We start from the raw sequence: 13871 nt of genomic DNA on the forward strand, positions 1-13871 counted from the left end.
ACATACTCATCCATCCATCCACCCGTCTATCCATCCATCTACCCACATACTCATCCATCCATCCACCCGTCTATCCATCCATCTACCCACATCCATCCACTCGTCCATCCTTCCATCTTTCCAATCATCCTCCCACATTCACCAACTTCTACTCTGATCTTGAGCTGATCATCACGAGCAAAGCAGGAGAATCAAACTCATTCCCTGGCCTTGTGGGGCTCTCCATTAGGGGAGGAGACCGATGGCAAACAGAAAGTTATGAACCATCCTCGTAAGGACTATGAAAAGGCCAGAAGGGCATGTTCAGGGGGTCAATCTAGGGAAGCATGGGACTCAATATGGGTGAAGTGAACACAACCCCTGTGTCCAGTCCTCACCCTGCACCCTCCAGAGTTCCCTGCCATGAACCTACAGACAGGGAGCTTGCTGAGGTCACAGATAACCCTCTCACCACAATCCCAGAAATCACTGCTCTCCATGTACTCTTCCTGATCTCGCTTTAGTCTTTGACACTGGTCATCATTCTGCCTGGATGGCCCCACGTTGCGCTGGCCACTCACACCTGTGCCTTGCAGCTCAGGCCTGTGTACGTCCAGCCACCTCCCAGATGCCCCAGATCCCTCAGACTCTAGTGCCCTGAACGACTTCATTGTCTAATTGAATACCCCATGCTGCCGCCACCACATATTGACCCCATCACCTTGATTCTCGGATTTTTACACTCATCTAGTCCCGCCCATTTTACACCCGAAACGATTTTTGCACCATCCCTTCATTTCCATCCCCATGACCACTGCCCTGGCCCTTACCAACCCTTCCTGCCTGGATCATGGCTCCTGCCTCCTCCTGAGTCTCCTGACCTCCAGCCTCAGCCCCTCAAGGGGATCACCTCTGAGCTTCCCCAGCCCTGAATCAATCCCTCTGGAATATCACTGACCACACAGTCTCTGTCTCCTCCTACCTAGCAGCCCTTCAAGACTTATCCTAGTGAACTCCTACTCATCCTTCAATGCCCTAATACCAATGTCCTCTCCTTAGGAAGACCTGCCCTCCTAGAGCTCTGGTCGCCCCACTCTGGGCTCTTCCAGGTCTCAGACCTGACTGCAAGGGGGCTGAAGGTGTCTAGATCCAGCTCTGCCCCCTTCAGCCTGGAAGCCCCTTGAGGACTGGGACTGGGAAACTCCTACTCATCCTTCAGGGCCCCAGTTCCTTTGCCCACCTATAGGAAGCTTCCCCCGACTCTGGGCTGTGAGCTCACCGCAGGTTGGTCTTCTGCACGGAGAAGCAGTACTCGTTGATGCCGGTGGTAGGCATGCGGCTTCGGAGCACATCCTGTGCTGTGGGGATGTAGCCCTCCTCAGTGATGCGCTCCAGGTGGGACAGGTAGCTGTGGAGTGAGGAGCCCTGAGGCCCAGTCTTGCAGACTTAGTTTGTTTCTCAGACCCCCCACCCAAAGCCCAGTGAGGCCCCTGCTCGGGGAGGGGCCAGGATCTCTGGGTCTGCAGGTAGCCCAGAAGCATCACCCTGACGCTGTGGGAACATCGGGAAGAAGCCTTCTCACCCTCAGAGCAGCAGGACCTCAAGGACAGTGTGAACTCAAGAACAGTCTCACTATGTGGGGGGGGGTCACCTTCGGGGAGCTGTCACCCAGTGGCAGTGTCCCAAGAAAAGCCCCAGCTGTCACATCACCCTAGATGCCCAGCATGGTACTCAGGACAGTGTCACTGTGTGATGATGAGCAGCGTCACCCCAGGAATGATGTCACTGCAGGTCAGTGCCCCCCCCCAGGAATGACATCACTTTGGAGCAAGACCATCCATAGCCAGCCCACCCCACCGCATGTCCCACATCAGGAGCCCACCAGCCTGGGCCCTGTCTGTCCAAGAGCAATCCCTAGGAGGAGTTCATCAGTGGCTGCCTCTCAACTGTGCCCTGCACCCCACACCTGCCACCCGTGGGCCCCCGACTCACTACACGGCCGAGTCGAGCAGGTGGAACTCTCGGCGGCGCTCATAGCAGGCCCGGATGCCGGTGTCCCTCCACAGCCACTGCATGGCCACGGCGTAGCGCTTCTCGAAAGTGGTCACTTTGTATGGGTCCTGGCTCATGACCAGACTGGCATAGTGCTGGGGAGGGATGCACGGGGCACGTCAGGGGCGGGACCACCCTACACACATGCCTGCAAGCCACCTCCTCTCTCTGCTATGGAGCCCCCTGCACACTGCTGTCCCACTCCACCCCTCTGCTCTGCTCCTTCCTTCCCACACGAGTTTGTCCCCAGATGGAGGGCAGAGGGGCCGCAGAGAACACAGGTGGACATCAGTTCTGGTTCCTGGACACCTATGAGTCAAGTCTCTACAGGTGCCCCCAGCACAGACTAGATAACGCAATGAAGCCCCGTGGCCAGGTCTCTCGGGGAGGTAGAGGCACGTGCAGCCTGAGCCGCCTGCCCAGTGGCCCCACGTTCTCCCCTTCTTCCTCACAGCAACCTCCTCTCCATCTCTCCTCCTTTCTTTCCAGCAAGAAGACATCAGTGCTGATCAGACTCCTGCGCTGGTGTGGGCACACATGTGGGTATGTGGGGGGGGGGGCTTGCATATGCCTGTGAATCCGCGTGTGTGTGAGTGTGCATCTGGGCACATGCATGTGAGCTTGTGTGGATCTGTGTGTTCCTGAGACTGGGAATGTGACTAAGATGTCCACGATCTCTAATTAACCCTGTACTGAGGTCCTTGCCAGTGCCATACGACGGGGAAAAGAAAGGAAAGGTGTCAGGTTTGGAAAGGAGCATGTTATGCTGTGGTTATTCACAGGTAACATGATTATATGTAGAAAATCCAAAACAGCCTAGAGATGAGCTATCAGAATAAACCGGTTAACTTAGCAAGCTCCCTGAATGCAAGATCAGTAAACAAAACTCAAATGGGTGGCTATATATTAACCACGAATCAGTGGAAATTTTTAAAAATTTAAATCCTCAAAAACTAATGATGTAACGTATGGTGATTAACATAACATAACAAAATAAATAAATAAAATAATAAAAATTTAAATCCGATTTACAGTGGCACTGAAAGATATCAAATACCTAGGAATAAATCTAACAACAGATGTGAAAGCTCCCTACACTGAAATGTAGAAAACACCACCAAGAAAAATTTAAAAGATCTAAATAATCGGAGGGCTATGCCATGTCCGTGGATTGAAAAACTCAGCATTTTTTTTAAGCTGCCAATTCTCCCCAAATTAATCTACAGATTCCATGCAATTCTACCAAAATCCCAGAAAGGTGTGAAGGGGTGTGTGTGTGTGTGTGTGTGTGTGTGTGTGTGTGTGTGTGTGTGTGAGCAAAAACTGACAAGATAGTTCTAAACTTTATGTAGAAAAGCAAAAGGACCCAAAGTAGCCAAGACAATTCTGGAGAAGAATAAAGTGGCAGGATTTACACTAACAGGCTTGAAGCCTAGATATTAGGAAGCTACAATCATTAACATGAAGTGATATTCACTCAAAGGTAGATAAATTGACCAATGGAACAGAAGATCATTAGCAGGTCCAGGCACATTTGAACACTTGATTTATCACCAAGATGAGACTGTGGTACAGTAGGAAAAGCATAAAAGGCACTAGCATGATTGAGTATCTGTCCTGGGGGGAGCAGGGGGCGGGGGTGGTGGGATGGAAGGAAAGAAACATAATCCCTGCCTCACACCCTACACAAAAATCAATTCCAAATGGAATGTAAATATAAATATGAAACAATAAAGCTTCCTTTAAATGACAGCAATAGAGAGTCTCATCATGACCTTGGGGGGAAAAACATCTCAATCTGGCTCCAACCTCCCCCTCCAACAACACACTATTAACCAGAAGATTGACACACTGGACTTCATTGAACTTAAGAGCTATTCATCCAGACACCATGAAAACAGTGAAAATGCAAAGAACGGATGGGGAGAAAGTATTTGCAAAATACATAACAAAGTGCTCATATCCAGAACATACAAAGAATCTGCTACAAATCAGTAAGAAAAAAACTGACAATACTTTTTTTTTTAAATGGGCAAAACTAAAAACAAAAACAAAAATGGGCAAAAGTTTTGAACAGGTGCTTCACAAAATGGAATACCCAAGTGTCCAACACGTATATGAAAAGCTGTGCAGCCTCCTTATTAACCAGGGAATTGCGAATCAGAACCACAATGAAATAAGACCAAGAACCCACCAGAATGGCTAAAACGAGGGGACAGCATCAGGTGTTGGCTAGGATTTGGGGCAACCAGAACTCTTCACATGCTGCTGCTTGGGGACAGTTTGGTGCTTCCTCCTTACCTAATCCACTTTATGATCCACATCGACTTCTATGCAGATACCCAACGGAAATGCACAGTTTTGCATAAAATATATATGGTAGAAAGGAACAAATCACAACTATGCCCCCAACGATGGAAGAATTCCAGATGCACTGTGCAGTGCCAAAAGCCAGACATGGCAGAACATTCCGTCTAATTCCATGTAGGAGAAGTTCAAAAATAGGCAATATGCTGATGGGAGACGGGATAGTGGTTAGCCCGGGGCGGGGGGCGGGTAGCGATGTCGGGAAGGGGCCTTTGGACACGTTCTGCTTCTTGTCCCGGGCAATGGTTATACACGTGTCTTTGCTTTGTGATGATTCACTGAGCTCGCCAGCTGGCTTCTTTGGCACGTGTGTTACATCGCAATAAAAAACATTATTCTGTAAAGCAAAGCAGCATAACCAAAGGTGGTGGTGTGGTTGGTGGGTGCTTATCTTTGGTCTTCCACTTGTGGACTGTGAAAATTGAGCCAAGTGTCTCCCCCTTCCTTGAGCCTCCTGTTTCTCACCTAGGAGATGGGGACGATGGCACGCAACTGGGAGGGGTTTCGTCCCATCTACTGATGCTTACTGTGCCCTACTACACTCCAGGCACCGTTTTGAGAGCTTTCAGCACTTTTAATAGATCACATTCTTCTATCAGCCCTGTGAGGAAGGTTCTACCAGCCCCAGTTGCTCTTCTGAGGTCCTTGGACCAGCTCAGATTCAAAATCACAAGCTTTCTGATTTGAGAAAGGTGATGTCACCTCACACCTGTTGGAATGCCTATTATAAATACCAAACAAAGGACAGGTGCTGGCAGGGATGTGGCAAAGCTGGAACCCTTGTGCCCTGTTGGGGGAAATGCAAACTGGTGCAGCAGCTGTGGGAAACAGCATGGAGGTTCCTCTAAAAAATTAAAATAGAACTACCGTGTGATCCCACAATTCCACTTCTGAGTGTCTAACCAAAAGAATTGAAATCATGATCTTGAAAAGATATTAGCTTCCCGTGTTTTCTGTAGCACGATTCACAACGGCCAAGGTGTAGAAACAACCTAAATGCCCATCAACAGATGAATGGATAAAGAAAAAATGGTGCATGCATGTGCACGCGTCCTCACGCTGGAATATTACATAGCCTTAAAAAAGAAAGGGATTCTGCAATAGATAACAACACTAATGAACCTGGGGGACATCGTGTTAAGGGAAATAAGCCAGTCACAGAAGGACCAACACTGCAGGGACATGGTCCCACCCTGAGGTCCAGAGGGTCCCACCCAGCTTGAAGCCCAGCAGGAGAGGCCCCAGGATGCTCACACTGCTCTCAGGCCTGCTGAAAGGGATCTGCAGCCGGTCCATAGCCTCAATCATGGCCCGCATGGAGACGAAGATGTTCTGGTAGACGAGGGGCCGGAAGCCCTTGCGGTCCTCCTCCGAGTAGCCTGCCCCGTGGATGATGCGCATCTGCTTGATGAACGTGCTCTTCCCGCTCTCACCGGGCCCTGGGGAGGCACACGAGCAGCTCAGCCCTGGGGCTCCCGCCATCCACCACCCAAGCCTCCAGGGCTCAAATCCCGGCTCAACCAGGGCCGCACTCTGTGACCCTGGGCGAGCGCCTTCACCTTCCGGGCCTCAGTTTCCCCAGTTGTAAGATGGGGTTCGCAACAGACCCTGCCCGCTAGCTCCCAGGAAAGGAGCTCACTGTAAGGGGCTCCCGGGGGGGGATCAGCAAGCTATGGCCTGACGGGCGATCCAGCTGGCTGCCGATTTCTGCATGGCCAGCAAGTTTTTACAGTTCGTATGGTAGCTTTTGCATCTCTAATACTTTTTACAGTTGTAGTTTTTACATTTCTGAACGACGCAAAGGAATTAAGAAAAAAAAAGACTTTTGTCACACGTGGAAATGATATGAGATTCGTGTGTCAGTGCCCATAAATAAAGTTTTATTGGCACACAGTCACGCCCGTGTGTGTACAAATGGTCTATGGCTGTTTTCTCACCACAACAGCAGAGCTGAGCAGGTGGACAGAGACCGCCTGGCCCCCAGCACTGAAAATACTCACCATCTGCTTGTACAGGAAAAGCTCGTGGACCCCTGGCCTGCAGCATGCCTGGACACAGTAAGAGCTACACTGGCGTTCACTATGCTCAGTAACAGCAGCATTGACTCTAGTTAGAACTGCTGTTATTATTATTTGCTATGATAATTTCGGGTAGAGAAACTTTTATGAAGGAAATACAATAGAATAGTGTTTAGCTGACTATAGCTGAATGCCAGGGAAGGCTTCTCAGTGAAGGTGACTTGTGGAGTTGAGATCTGAAGTCTAGGAAGGTTGCTCTTGTGCCAAGATGTGGAGGAAGGGCACATCATGCAGAGGGCACAGCCCGTGCAAAGGTCCCGGGGCAGAACCAGGCCTGGTGTGTTGGAGAACAGCGAAGATGCCATGTGGCTGGAGCAGAGTGGGTGAGGGAGAGAGACGGAGGAGGGGAGGGCAGGGTGGGGATGGGGCAGGTGGTGCAGGGCCTCAGGGACCACGGAGAGGACTTGGACTTGGACTTGGACTTGGACTTTGATTGACCCCAGGAAGGTGGGAGCCCTGGAGGGCGGTGGGGAGTGGTACTCCTGTCCCAGGTCCTCACAGGCATCCTCTGGCGGGAGGTGCAGTGAAGACAGACTGTTTGTGGCGGGCAAGGGCAGGAGCAGGGGGTCCAGGGTGGAGGTCTAGCTAAGTGATGATGGGGGCTACACCCAGGTGGAGACAAGGGAACGTTTGAGAGATGTTTGGAAGATAGACTCAACAAGACCTTGCTGAGGGACCAGAGGGGTCCTTGCAGGGCCAGCTACACAATTTGCGGGGCCAAGGGCAAGATGAGGCCCTTCTGAGCCCAGGGCGCTGTGGGCCTGCCCCGGCCTCACAATCAGGAAGCCGGCCCTGGGCTTGTGACAGTAACACTTGGATCTTCAACAGCCCGGGGCTGGAAGCTCAGAGACCAAGGCTCAACGCCCCGCTGTCTGAGCTCTGGACTCTCCCTCTCTGTGTGCCTCTGTTTTCCCTTTTGTCAAGTGAGTGTGACAGCCAGGCAGGAGGTGTGGGAGCAGGAGGCCCCTCCAACACCTTCCTGCCCTGCCCAGCTCCAGGGGGACACTGGCAGGGGGTCCTTCCAGGGACAGGGTGGCAGACTGGAAGGAGGAACAGGAAGCAGCAGAAAAGGAAGGGGTGGTCTAGTTGGAGCCCAGAAAGAGGAAATGGGGCAGAGGGAGCAGAGGTTGGGGGGAGGGTGGGAAGCAGAGAGAAGAGGAGGTGCCGTCTTGCATCACCGCCCCCAGAAGCTCCCTGTCCCCACGTATCTGAGGGCAACTAGGGCAGGCCGGGGTGACACCAGGTATTCGTTAAGTCCACTGGACTCGAGGTCCAAGAGAAAGAGGTGTTTTTCTCTTGTCCTGAGGGACATTGGCAGGGAAAGGGGAGAGTGGCCAGGCTGTGAGTCAGGTGTGCGGGCCAGGCTGGTGGAAGGTTCTGCACGGCGCTCATCACCTGCTCTTGATCCTCGTCCTGGGAGGGTCCCTGCTTTGTGGTGGGACTCAAACCCATGAAGTATTTAGGGGTAAAAAGCTGTCAGGCCTGCAACTTACTTGCAAACAGTTCAGGGGGATAAAAAATGAGTATGTATTGTATTAAATACACGAATATATAGTAAAACAAATTATAGATATAAGTATTCATTATATAAATTACGAATATACACGCATATCTGGATACATAGAGTGTGTACACAGAGAGAGAGGGAGAGAGAGATGGAGGACAGAGGGAAAATGGTAAAATGTCAACATTTGCAGAAGAATCGGGCGCCACTTTTCCGCGAGGTCTGAAAGTATCTCAAACTGAAAAGTGAGGATGCTGAAGGGGACGCCCGAACAGAAAAAGGGCCCCAGCGGAAAACCAGTCACATTCCGAGTCCGGCATGAATTTCCCAGCCGTGACAAACGTGCTGTGCTCTCCGACATGTGAACTCGAGTGGAAGCCGTTTAGGAGTCAACAGGAACCCTCTGTACTACCTTTGCCATTTTCCAGTACATCTAAAATTATTCCAAAATAAAAAGTTTCCCCCAAACACCCAAACATCCCACGCCACGGGTCCACAGGCTGAAACTCTCCAACGCGGAGCCGTATGTGTCTGAGATTACGGAATTTCTTGGGTTCTAGGAAGGGATGCATCCAGCTCACCAAATGTCCCTGCGGGGGGGAATGTCCGAGCGAATATCACAGCCGGAGTCAAGCCGAGGAGCCCGGGGCGGGGGGTGGGGGGGAACACCCAGCCCCCGGAGCACCGGCAACACAGCATGGCAGCGGCGGCCGTGAGCCCGGACTGAGGGACGGCTCTTGGCTCACTCTTCGTGTGGGGAAACTGAGTCCCAGATAGGCTGATGGGATTGCCGTGGGCCATGCAGCTGATAAGTGGCCGAGCTGGGACGTAAACCTCGTAAACCTTGTTCCGTCTGAGTCCTGGGTTTTAAGTAGGATACCAGAAAGATCCCCATAAAGATAATCACAGCGAGCGTGATTTAGCTCTTGGCGTCTGCCCAGCCCTGGGCCAAAACAGTCCGTGCCTGTCCTCAGTCGATCCTCACAAAGATTCCCACTGGCTTACCATCTGCAGATGACACCCAAGGATCAGAGAGGTGAGGTGATTTTCCCAGGGTCACACAGCCAGAGGAGAAGCAGAGCAGTAAACTCAAGCCCTTACAGGTCCTGAGCCAACAAAATGGGATACGGCCAGCCAGCCGGGTCAGGCATCACCCTAGTATCAGACGACGTCACCCAAGTATCAGACGACGTCATCCGAGTATCAGATGACGTCATCCGGCCGCAGACACTCAGAAGCTGGACAGCTCCTGCGGGGGGTGCATACTGAGGCCAGTGCAGGGGACCGTGCCCTTTGCCCTCTCAGACTTTGGTCTCCCCCAGGAGTGTGGAGGGCAAGCACAGGTCTCACAAAGCAGCAGCTAACTTGCTTTTCTTCTCTTCTCTTCTGTTTCGTTAAAGGAAAAAAAAAATCCTGGTCACCACCCACAAGATGGATCGTGTGACTCACGGATGGGTCACAGGCTGAAGTCTGAGCACTCCAGCGGGTGGAACCCCCTCTTTGCGGCCCAGGGCTATCCTGAAGCCAGGAAGGACTCTGGAACTTCTCCAGGCCCAGGCTCCCGGTCGGCTTCGGGACCCCCCACCTCACCCCGTGGGGCTGGGGGCCGCAGGGAGAGCTCTGCCCACCTGGCAGGTCAGAGGGAAGTGACTGCTTCCTTCTGGGGATGGGTGAGGAAGCAAAACCTCGCAGACACCGGGAGGGGCTGTGCCAACCCCGGGCATCACGAGACACCGTGAGCCTCCTTCCCTAGTGGGTGGCCGCTCCAGGAAACGGGGCCTCGGGGTCACAGGGAGCCAGGCCTGGGCAGCTGGAGGGCAGGCAGCTTGACATCTATGTCCAGCTCAGGCTCAGACAGGCTGCCGACCCCAGCCCAATCCTGTCACCTCCCTGGGCCTCAGTTTCCCCATCTGTCATTGGGGAATCGGGGCTTTTCTCTCCAGGGGCACATTCACAGGGAGGTCAAATGCATGGACTTTGGAACCAGAATTCTAGGTTCTGATCCTGGCTGTGTGACCTTGGGCAAATTGCTTCACCTCTCTGGGCCTCGGTTTCCCCATCTTATCTACCTCAGGCGCTGCGGACAGAGCTGGCTCCTTTAATGGCTTCATTCTGATGCCCCACACTCCCCAACAGCCAGTCGCTTCCTGTCCAGGACAGACCCCTGGTCCCTCAGCCCACTTCCTCAAAAAGATCAGCCACCTCCAGGAAAAAATAACTTTTGGATTCAATTCCTGTTTTCAAGAAGGAAGGGGTGGTGTGAAGGCCGCCCTCGGAGCTGGGGGCGGGGGGGGTGGTCAAGACCACAGTCCACAGCGCGGTCCACAGGGCCACCATCAGCAGGTGGGACATGGACAACCTCCCCTCCCCCCACCTGACACCAGCAGAAGGGGCTTCCTGATGCGGGGCTGGCCCGGCGTGGTCAGAGCCATGTAGGGGCAAGGGACCGCCCAGCTCTGGCGCAGCTCCAGGGAAAATCGCCCCTGAAACAGGACTCACCATTCCCTTATTCATTTATAAAGTTTGCTCTGGGCATCCGCTCTCTGTCAGGGTCACCATGCTCCTGGGCCGGATGCTGGGGACCCTGGGAATGAACGAAAGAGACACGGTCCCCACCTTTGTGCTGTTTGCTGTGTCACTGGAGAGACAGACAATGAAGAACAGTGAACAAGTCTAAGAGAATGTCAGTGGGTGAGCGCTCGGAAGAACGATCAAGTGGATCAAGTGGAGGAAAGAGAAGGGTGGACGACCTTTGTAGTCAGCAAGTCCTGGAAGACTTCTCCGAGGAGGAGACACATGGGCCACGCTGCCTGGAGTGAGAGCACCAGCTGTGCGGAGGCGTGGGTGACGCTGACAGGTCCTAGCAGGAGAACAGCATGTGCAAAGGCCCCGAGGTTCGGGTATATGAACTTGAGGTGTGCAAGGAAAGATCACCGACACTGATAAACCCGAGCCTGATGGACGGAGGAAAAGCAAGCAGATGGAACCAAAGAGAGGACACCACCCCAAATGCTCTGGGCCTGAAAAGGATGATGAGGGGCCTGTGGTAGACAACTGGATGCCCATCCCTTTGACAGCTTCGAAGAAACGGGCAAGTGCTTTGACAGGCACCGACAACCAAAAATAGCCTAGCTAGCCCTAATAATATTATTATTAAAAAGTAGGGCGCCTGGGTGGCTCAGTTGGTTAAGCGACTGCCTTCGGCTCAGGTCATGATCCTGGAGTCCCTGGATCGAGTCCCCAATCGGGCTCCCTGCTCGGCGAGGAGCCTGCTTCTCCCTCTGACCCTCCCCCCTCTCATGTACTCTCTCTCTCTCATTCTCTCTGTCTCAAATAAATAAATAAAATCTTCAAAAAAAATTAAAAAAAGCAATCAATCACACATCATCTATCATACCTATTATTGCTGTAATAACCTACCTGGTCTGAAGAAATCAGAGATAGCTATTAAAGTAATTAAATTCTTAATTAAAAGCTTCCAGGCTCAGACAGCCTCATTGGTGATTTTACCAAAGTGGTGGGGGTTTTTTGTTTTTTGTTTTTTTTTTATTTGACAGAGAAAGACACAGCGAGACACAAGCAGGGGGAGTGGGAGAGGGAGAAGCAGGCTTCCCATGGAGCAGGGAGCCCGACGCAGGGCTCCATCCCAGGACCCCGGGATCATGACCTGAGCCGAAGGCAGACGCCTCACCGCCTGAGCCGCCCAGGCGCCCCAGATTTTACCAAAGTTTAAGGAAAACAAAATAGTCCATGAAAAAAAGCAAAGAAGCCAAGTGGCCACCAAACGATTATGGGAGGAAGGAGTAGGAGCTGGGGTCTGAGAGGCCACGGGGCCAGAGCCTGGACCCGACAGGCCATCCCCGTGCCAGCTTCCTTGGAAAACTAAATGGGGGGGGGGTGTCTTTTACCGGAACTGCTTGTAAGACTAGAGTGAGAAGGGCCCTGATTCAGGCGCGGTCCCGGGGGCCCCATGCTTTCACTCCTCGGGGTCCTTGGGGTCCTTGCCCACCGAGCCAGGGAAGAGCGAGGCCAGCGCACAGATGGCCAGCCTCCTGGCCCAGGGCCGGCCGGGCGGTAGCTGTGGCTCGGGGACACCTGACACCTTCCCCACACCCCGCCCCCCACCCAGCCGGGGCTCAGGATGTCCCGTGCAGGGCAAGGTCCGTGGGGAATGGACATGCGAGCGGGACAAGACTTGGAGCTTCCCAGGGCCGCAATCTCAGAGCCTTACAACCCGCCGAGGCCGTCACTCCTCCCTCCCACCCTGTTTTCTTTTCCTCCTTGCTCTTCTTGCCGCCGGAAATTATTTTATCTGCTCTTTGGTTTACGGGCTAACGTCTGTCTCCCTCATGGCAAGATGAGGTCCACGGAGGCCGGGACATTGCCATGTCCGTAGCTGCTGCACCCCAGGAGGTATTCCCTGTCTCTTGATTGAATGAATGAATGAATGAATGAGTCAACCCGCCCGTCACTCAGGCAGGGCCGACTGACAATGCTCTGCCCAGGGGACTCCGCGGATGGTCAAGTCCTCCGTGGGGCGGGCCGCGTGGCCGGGGAGAGGGCGGGAGGGCCTGTGTGGACGGCCAGCCGGCGAGGCCTGGGCAGGCTGCAGACCTGAGCTCCTGACTCTGCAGCCGGATCCGGTAGGGCGTGCTGGGCCTGCCGCCCCCGGGCCGCCTCCGCTCCGGCACTCGCCCTGCCGGGTGCCCGGAGCCGGGTGTCTCTGTGCCTCGGTCTCCGCGCCCAGAAATGGGCTCCCAGACTCTGCCAGCCTGGCGGGGGCCCCGTCCCGGTCCCCGTCCCGGGCCCCGCCGGCCCCACTCACCCAGCAGCAGCAGCTTCAGCTCCTCGCGGTCCCGTTTCTTCTGCTCCAGGAGGATCCTGTTGATCTCCTGGTCGATGCGGGCCGCCGCCTTCTCGTCCTCGGTCAGGCACCAGGGACAGCAGCTCCAGGTCAGCGAGTGGGCCATGGTGGGGGCCTCAGCGGGCACGAGGCGGCATGGCCCCGGCCCCGGGGAGGGCACCCCGCCCGGCCGGCCCGGGGAGGGCTCCTGGCCGCCGCCGCGGGGGGCTGCGCTCTTCTGGGGGGGTCACCCCCAGGGGCCCCTGACTTCCCGGCCTCGGGCACCGGGCGCCCAGCTCAGCGAGGCCTGAGTGCCCAGCACAGGCGGGCGGGGGCAGGAGGAGGAGCCCAAGAAGGTGTGGAGGTTCAGGGCTCCCCGACCATCTCCAGACCTGCCCGCCCGGCCCTGCCAAACTGGTTGAGGGTGGTGCCCCTGGGGAGGGCGGGCTGCCCTCAAGGAAAGGCCCTGGCCACAGTCAGCCTCCCACAGCGCCCGCTGGGCCCTCCTTCCTCATTCTGGAGAAGGGGGTGGACTCCATCCTCCCTGGGCCTCTGACACCGCCTCCGGGCTGGCCCCGGGCCCACCCCTTCTTCCCCTCCACGGAGCCAATTAGGAGACATCATCAGAGGGCCAATAACGATCTTTTTCAAAAAACAGTGAAGGCCAGGGCTCCCATGTATGAGAGTTCCTGTTACCCCGCATGTGCAGATGAGCAAACTGAGGCACAGAGCCAGGAAGTGACGTGCCAGGACAGCCCCGAGAGCGGCTGCAGAAGGACCAGATGGGGCTGGGAGTCCGCGGGGCCCCGGGCTCCAAGCGCTGACCAGGCAGCCCTGGGGAGGGGCTGTTCCTTCTTCCTGCAAATATTTACTGAGCGCCTACTGTGTGCCAGGCAAAGGACAAAGGACAAAATCCCCGGCCTCCCTGCCTAACATCTCAGATAGAGACACGGATGAAGAAACACAGTTTTTAAACATATTCCAGCCTGTTGGGTGGTGATACATTTATTCTGAACAAAAAACAAAGCAGAGCAGGGGGCAGGGGATG

The 13871-nt window shown here is 54.3% G+C and overlaps 1 protein-coding gene across 2 annotated transcripts in view; it reads right to left on the reverse strand.

The window, feature by feature from the left end:
• GNA15 (G protein subunit alpha 15) overlaps positions 1 to 13016 on the reverse strand; it is a 20051-nt gene extending 7035 nt beyond the window's left edge. For both annotated transcript variants that reach the window (XM_044918584.1, XM_021705143.1), the window contains exons 1-4: positions 12806 to 13016; positions 5653 to 5837; positions 1972 to 2126; positions 1259 to 1387 (exon numbers count right to left, since the gene is read on the reverse strand). In XM_044918584.1, the coding sequence (XP_044774519.1) occupies positions 1259 to 1387; positions 1972 to 2126; positions 5653 to 5837; positions 12806 to 12950 (614 nt within the window). In that variant the 5' untranslated portion in view covers positions 12951 to 13016. The remainder of the gene's footprint in view (positions 1 to 1258; positions 1388 to 1971; positions 2127 to 5652; positions 5838 to 12805) is intronic.
• Between the last annotated feature and the right edge of the window lie 855 nt (positions 13017 to 13871).

This window comes from Neomonachus schauinslandi, chromosome 1 (genome assembly GCF_002201575.2).
Source record: "Neomonachus schauinslandi chromosome 1, ASM220157v2, whole genome shotgun sequence".
In the NCBI taxonomy this organism is placed as follows: Eukaryota; Metazoa; Chordata; class Mammalia; order Carnivora; family Phocidae; genus Neomonachus; species Neomonachus schauinslandi.